Source organism: Aedes albopictus, chromosome 2, assembly GCF_035046485.1.
Source record: "Aedes albopictus strain Foshan chromosome 2, AalbF5, whole genome shotgun sequence".
Taxonomy (NCBI): Eukaryota; Metazoa; Arthropoda; class Insecta; order Diptera; family Culicidae; genus Aedes; species Aedes albopictus.
In genome coordinates, this window is record NC_085137.1 from 460,217,668 (window position 1) to 460,225,257 (window position 7,590).

General features: G+C 45.7%; 1 protein-coding gene across 3 annotated transcripts in view; it reads left to right on the forward strand.

Annotated features, from left to right (window-relative positions):
- The window catches only part of LOC109418934 (uncharacterized), a 135,115-nt gene extending 129,912 nt beyond the window's left edge, over positions 1 to 5,203 (forward strand). Inside the window, exons 8-10 of one of the 3 annotated variants that reach the window (XM_029873456.2) lie at positions 3,932 to 4,161; positions 4,224 to 4,413; positions 4,480 to 5,203. In XM_029873456.2, coding sequence (XP_029729316.1) covers positions 3,932 to 4,161; positions 4,224 to 4,413; positions 4,480 to 4,801 — 742 coding nt within the window. In that variant the 3' untranslated portion in view covers positions 4,802 to 5,203. The remainder of the gene's footprint in view (positions 1 to 3,931; positions 4,162 to 4,223; positions 4,414 to 4,479) is intronic. The other 2 variants (XM_029873457.2, XM_029873458.2) reach the window with 2 other exon arrangements.
- Positions 5,204 to 7,590: the final 2,387 nt, after the last annotated feature.

Genomic DNA, 7,590 nt, shown 5'->3' on the forward strand with positions numbered 1-7,590 from the left:
ATCTTCAACCCTATCCTCGCTGTCTCTCTCTTCAGAGGAGCATAAGCTTCCTCCACTGCCCTACGATCGATGCCGATGAGATCAATATCGTCCGCAAAACCGAGGAGCATGTGCGACCGTGTGATGATAGAGCCATTCCTCTGCACGCTCGACCTCCTAATCGCTCCTTCGAGAGCAATGTTGAACAATACATTTTTAAGAGCATCCCCCTGTTTCAATCCATCCAAGGTCATAAACGACGTAGACACTTCGTCCGCGATCCGAGTACTTGATTTTGATCCATCCAGCGTTGCGCGTATCAGTCTCATTAGTTTCGCCGGAAAACCATGTTCTGACATTATCTGCCAAAGCTCATTTCTTTTCACTGAATCGTACGCTGCTTTAAAATTAATGAACAGATGGTGAGTCTGCAAGTTATATTCCCGAAATTTATCTAGGATCATCCGCAGGACAAACATTTGATTCGTCGTTGATCGGCCCTCACGAAAACCAGCCTGGTATTCGCCGACGAAGGACTCCTCAAGAGGTCGCAGTCCGTTGAACAGGACACGCGACAGTATCTTATACGCCGAATTTAAAAGGGTAATCCCTCTGAAATTGGCACACTCCAGTCTGTGCCCTTTCTTGTAGATTGGGCATATGAGGCCATCCAACCAACTGGTGGGCAATTCTTCATCCTCCCAAATCTTTATAATAATCTGGTGGATTGATTGATGTAGCTGCTCGCTTCCGTGCTTAAGAAGTTCGACCGCGATCTCGTCCTTCCCAGCAGCCTTGCTGTTTTTCAGCTCCTTAAGGGCCTTTTTAACCTCATCCAGTGTAGGTGGTTCCACTGCTTGACTGTCATCCATTATGTTAATCCTGTTCTTGGGTGCTCCTTCGCTACTACCATTCAACAAATTTTCGAAGTGCTCCTTCCAGCTGGCAGCCACCATTGTTTTGTCTGTCAGCAAATTCCCTTCCTGGTCATTGCACATGGCGGGGACTGGCGCAGGCTTGTGCCGCGCGCCATTGACAGTTGCATAAAACCTCCGCATATCGTTCTTGTCCATACTTTCCTGCGCTTCAGCAATAACACTCTCTTCATGTTGCCGTTTTTTTCAGCGGTGGATGCGTTTCTCTTCTGCTCTTGCAAACCTGTACCGCTCTCTGTTCTGCCGGGTACCGGCCACTAGCATTCGACTTCTGGCGGCATTCTTTTCGTTCGTCACTCGTTGGCAGTCCTCGTCAAACCAACCATTACGTTGGCGTCGCTGAGCGGTACCTACCACCTCTTGCGCTGTTGTTGTCACTGCTTCGTGGATAACTCCCCATAAGCTGTTGACATCTCCAGATCCGTTGGTCTCTCCTATCCTCTCATCTAGCTTCTGATGGTACTGTGCAGCAACCCCTTCGGCTGACAAGCGGTGGATATTGAAACGCATCGTCCTGTTGTTTCTTGAACTCGTGACGCTGGATAATCGCGCCCGAATTTTTGCGACTACAAGATAATGATCCGAGTCAATGTTCAGGCCTCTGTAGGACCTCACATCAATGACGTCCGAAAAATGTCGCCCGTCGACCAGCACGTGGTCTATCTGCGAGCAAGTGTCACCACTCGGGTGTCGCCAGGTGTGTTTTCGGATATTCTTACGTACGAAGTAGGTACTGCTGATTGCCATCCCTCTAGCAGCAGCGAATATCACAAGGCGCAGACCATTATCGTTGGTAACAGAATGAAGGCTTTCCGTTCCAATGACAGGCCGAAAGAAACTTTCTCTGCCGATCTGCGCATTTGCATCTCCGATGACTATTTTGACATCTTGTCTTGGGCACTCTCCGTAGGCCTTATCCAGGCTCTCATAGAACTCATCCTTCATGTCATCGGGTTTATCGTTCGTTGGCGCATAGATGCTGATCAGGCTGTAATTGCAGCAAGGATCGGTAAATTCGCCTCACTCCATTCATATTCACTCCTCTTTGCTGAAGCGAATCGAGTAAGATGCAGCAAACGGATAGGGTAATTGATCCGATCATGGAGGAGTTAAGCGCTGGGTTCATGTTTAAACCACAATTGTATCGCCCCAAGCAAACTTTTTACATGGATTGAATTGAAAATAATAAAATCCATCCTTAATCTACGGGAAAATAACGAAATATTGCCACTTTGATGTTGTTAAGAGCATTTTATTCGTTTTTATCTGAAGGATCATTGTGTTCCTAATGTTGCGGTATGTGTTCCTAATGTTGCGGTATTTTGTTCCTATTGTTGCGGTATCCCATTGAAATCATATGGGATACCGCAACATTAGGAACACTACCGCAACAATAGGAACACAGCAGCAAACACATTTATGAAAATATTTTTTAAAATAGGTTTTTGGGCAAATCTTAAGCAAACAAATGGTGCAATCTCATAATTTAAGCACCATACATCTATTAAAAATACCTTTTGGTAACATTTCAGTCGAAAAAGTGCTCAATTGCCATTACCGCAACAATAGGTACTACCGCAACGATGGGAACAATTACCCTAGTCGTGATCAAACACGCAACCCCATCACCAGTGGGAAGCGATGCGCAAGCTGGTTGACATGGATATTCGTGACCGATCGTCGCAGCTTGGATCGCAAGCGAATGAATGAATGGCGAATGGTGACGAATGCTGGTGAGCGATCGAAGCGGCTATTATCATAACTGAAGAGAATTTCTGCATGTAATGCATTCGTTTTTAGTGTATTGTTGTGGAAATGCTAGATTAGCAAAGAAAATAATAAACATTTATTGAAAACTTCAAATATTCGTACGCGCAATATCACTCACGAATCGCATGAACTCTCCATCGCTTGCGATGCGAATGTGGACGAATGTTTAAATTCCATGCATGGCTTCCCACCGTTCGCCGGTGTTTGCTGTCGTCGCTGACAAGCAAACACACAAACTAAAGCGACATCCGTTCGCTGCTGACTGTATTCGAGTGTGGAAGAAGATGAAAAGTGGAAATCAGGAACCCTGAGTTGAAGAACTTGCCCTTCATCCTCACAACACAGATTCGGTCGCTTATCGGCTTCCACCGAATAACTCGCTTCATCTGCTTCCCGATCACTATAAAACCAACTCCGCGTTCTGCCTTATCGCCGCCGCTGTAGTAGATGTGGTACTTGAATGAAGTGTTGGCGATGGGATCCACCGCTCGGAATTCACGTTCTCCAGTTTTGGGCCAGCGTATCTTCTGGATAGCGGCCACATTAACGCCGATATTCTGCAGTTCACGAGCCAGGAGCCCAACACGTGCGGGTTCATTCAAAGTTCTCACGTTCCAAGATCCGACTTTCCAATCGTTGTCCTTTATTCGTTGCCGGGTCTGTTGCCGTTGAATCAATCCGTTTACTCTACTATTGCTTTTCTGGGTGTTAGAAGGTTTTCAGCAGACTACCTTACCGGGGCCGCGCTGCCTACATTGCGTTGAAGGGGCTGCCTTCTTAGGTATAGCTGACGCAATACAGCATTTCATACTCAGCCGCTGGATGCCAGAACAGACGCTGTTTGAGCCGCACCTCCTTGGTGAACAGACGCTCGGGACGTACCTCCTCAATCTAGCTGAAGTCAGAAGGACAACAGTGCCCAGGCTGCACTACCAGCTAAGCACACAACTCTTAGCTGGCGGTCTTTGTCATCGTTTGACCCATGGAAGCATGAGGTAGGAACTTGTGAGGACCAGAGCTATGTTGGACGCTCTCCATATCGACTCACCGTTTTGCAGTCCTATGATGTCTCCTTTTTATGATGTATCCAAATATTCGCCAATAAAAAAACTTGTTGAAAATAAGAACTTGATTGCAAAACTCTATAAAACCTTTATGGTAAATGTTATTATGCGAAAGTTTCGAACCGAAATAGTACCTCCAGTATATCCAAGTATTCTTACTGTACACATTCTTCCACTTTGTAGATGTTTCGTCCCGGAACCGCTGAGCCGAGTGCTGGAACCGGTAACAATGACCCATCTGGACCAATCGGAAGGAGGTGCCGACGGAGGAAAATCTACCGCCCCCGGAACGGCTTCCACCAGTCAGTACAACACGGACACGGAGATGCCGTTTTCACGCACCCAGAGCGACGGAGCCGATCCGGGCGTGGTGGGACCCATCGTTTGGCAGATGCACAAAAAGGAGATGGAAGGTTAGTGTGATGAAATTCTTCCAAATTCTTATATTTAACTTGAAATTTTACTACTTCCTTAGAAATGACTAGTCCCATCCGGGACCCGGTGGTTACCCGGAACCGCTTCGAAGGCCTACTGGAAGGAGCCATCCAGCTCTACACCGACCCTCCGGACAAAGAAGAAGTAAACAAGCACTCTATTACCCTGCCCGGAGTGATACGAGCCCCGACGGAGCACCGAGGAAAATCGGCCGCGGCCGCCGTTGTAAGGTAACCCCATCTTTTCCCGCCCGAACCCCCTCACCCTAATCCGGGAATCATTTCACACCGTTCAAGATCACGTCCTCCTCCCCGCAGGGAACCGACAACGTCCCGTGCGTGCTCGGCCACCGTTCGGCCCGTCACGGCGGCAGGCCAGGCCCGTAGCAAGCTGGAGAGTTCCGGACCACCTTCACCGGGTCGAGGAGCTTGGGGAAGTGGCGCCCATTCCCCGCTGGTTAGACCCATGAGTGCTGGTCCGTTCCATACTCCGGCCGCGCCCCAGATCGATATTACGCGTGTAATGGCCCCGCAGACGGTTCTCCAGTCGACGGAACTGTCCACGGCGCCACTGCTGCATAATATCATGCAGGAACTGAAACGATTCCGGAACGAGTGAAGTGTTCCATCCGGTTCGATCTGTTTTGTCTCCTAAATATACCAACCCGTAGCGGTAGTTCTCTTAGAATACTTTCAGGCCGGATGGGGCTAGTCGAGAAACGTGAAACACTGCCAATTTTGTGGTAGCTGACAGCATTTAACTGCATACCTATTCCTATACGGTGACTATTTATCCATATGGTAGCAACGCGGGTTTTCGTGTACTTTGTAGCATAACTGTAGAAATATTGTAGATCGCAATCTGTTTTTTCTTTTCCATTAGACTGGCAAGAGTAACCATAGCTTTTAAGTACATTTCGTCTAATACAGTACATACCTTGGCGAGTTTCGTAAGTATATGTTTGTACAATTGAGAATCTGGCTTTTGGATCGAATAAATAAAATACAAATTTTCAATGAAATTCCCTTCTCCCAATATTGTTGTTTTCAATAATCGAAAGCCATACCTAGTGTGGGGGATATCAAATGTAGTGACACTGTAAAAGTGAAGAATTTAGCAATTCCTTGCCAAGTCATATGAGGATAATAAAAGTCATGCTTCGAATGGTTGGCGTTCTTAAGGGGTGTTGCTGTTAGAATCGAGAACGGCGTCCGTGATGGAAGATTTTATAGAAAAAATGAAGTATGTGATAAAAAATCTAAATAATCTGAATTTTACAAGTAACAATCCTCCAATCAAAAAGGAATATGTGTTACTGTGATCTTTAATATTCGCATAAACTTATTTTAAAGAAGATAGTTGCTTAGAAAGCGAAGAGCAGCAGGAAGGCCAACATCAAACAGAACAGACCCATGGCTTCGGACAAGGCGAATCCCAGGATAGCGTAAGAGAACAACTGCTGCTTGAGCGATGGGTTTCTGGCGTAATGATGATGAGGAAACCGAATACTGTTCCGATACTGAGCAAGTCCAGCTTTGACCCACGGGTGGTCTGCTGTAGCGAGCAACGATGCGTCCGGTGCGTCCGACGGCCAACCGAAGAAAGAGGAAAAGTCATGGCCAACCTTGTTCTGGTTGACAACGCGCTGACAGCAGGGCGTTAGGCGTTACTTGGAAAAGGCTGTTTTCGGTTCGTTAGTAGATTGGGGGCAACACTCTAAAATACGCTGAAGACATGTTGCTTATTATACATTGCACTCCACACATCCTCCTCCTCCTCTCTAAAAAAATAGATATAGATAGACGAAGATCCTTGTTTTCGGTCACAAAACCATCGAGCTGCAACTGTCATTTCATGACAGCTGAATTTGGGCTACACTTGACGTTATTTTTTTTCTTCTCGCGAATCTCGCCTCAGCTTCGATCTAAACTTAATAAACTCACAATAACAGTCTAACTGGAAGATTATATAGTCTGAGCCACTTTTATCGACTTCCGATGATATCTATTTCTGGAGTCTTACTACTTTACTATGTATTATCAGACTGCTATCGAGCCGTAACAAACTACTTTTGGGTGTAGATCAGCAATCTTTAACAGGCGATGAGTACTCCCGTGTCACCGATTTACGGGTTATTTACACTACATCCGGTCAGGAACTGGACGAAGTTTACAGTACAGAGAAAACCTGATCTTGGTTGGGATTTGAGCTGCATCACGCTCTGCTGAACTGAGATACTTTTGAACGCCCACGTCTCGTTCTAGAATTTATATATATACGCATGTTGCAACCTATCATTAACAGGCACGGATCCAACATATTAACATGTGGCTATGAGCATTCTTAAACGAGTAACACGAGCTGCTCTAAGCCTACCTTTAGAGCAAGTTGAAGGGCAAAAGCTGACTTCCCCTTGCTATTAATCGAGTTTTATCTGTTGATCGCTGGAATCGGAGAATGAGCAACTGAGTTCTTGCTACGCTGTTTTTCTTAAAACCAATCTGTCAAACTCGTCCGACAACCATGTGCAATCGTATATCGGCCTACAGAGAAATACAGAGAAACGAAACCAAAATAATGAGAGAAATGTTCTGTTGGTATTATCGAACTCTGTGAAATGCTATCATCATGCAATAATATTTCTTCGGAGGAATTCATATCTTCGATACATGTATTTAGTTTCCAGGCCTATCGATCAGACACTCTTTATTATGAAGCAGTACGAATACCATTATATACTAGCTGCTTCAAATACCATACCATTAAAGTTTTCTACCCTTGAGGCCTCTACCGAACCGTTTTGGGTCAGTGATAGGATGCGACTCAAAATTCTTTGTGCGCCGCAAACGCTGCCACGAAGCTGCACAACAAATCAGAAGGAGGCGAGTACGTGCAGTTGGCTGTGTGTTACACACTTCCTTTGCAGTGTGCTAGAGGTCTCCTGTCTCTCACTCTCTGTGGAGTGCACTCTCTCTGTTCTTTCCTGTGCTTGGCACTGTGCTTGACTCTATGCAAGATTGATAAGATTTTGAATCAATCGATCGAGTTGTAAGTCCTGGACAAGCCTAACAACTTTGTTGAAAACAAAAACTCTCTAATTAGTTTATCAGGTGTCCTTTTGTTAGTTGAAAGCATCAATCAAATGCACTGTGCATTCTTCTATGTGTCATCAAGAGTAGAGCTAGTGCTGCGATTTGTCTCTCGCAAAGTTACAAAAGGCTTCATACGTCATTCATTCATACGTCTCTGTCTCTCGGCAAAAAGGGAGACAAGCACTTGAGATTGTACACAGGCTTCTTAGCATCGCACTGTGCATGCCGACAATCCCTGCGTCTAATGTCAACTTCTAAGTTCTCGGCAAACACATTCATGAGCTGAAAACACATATTATGAATGTTAAATTCTTA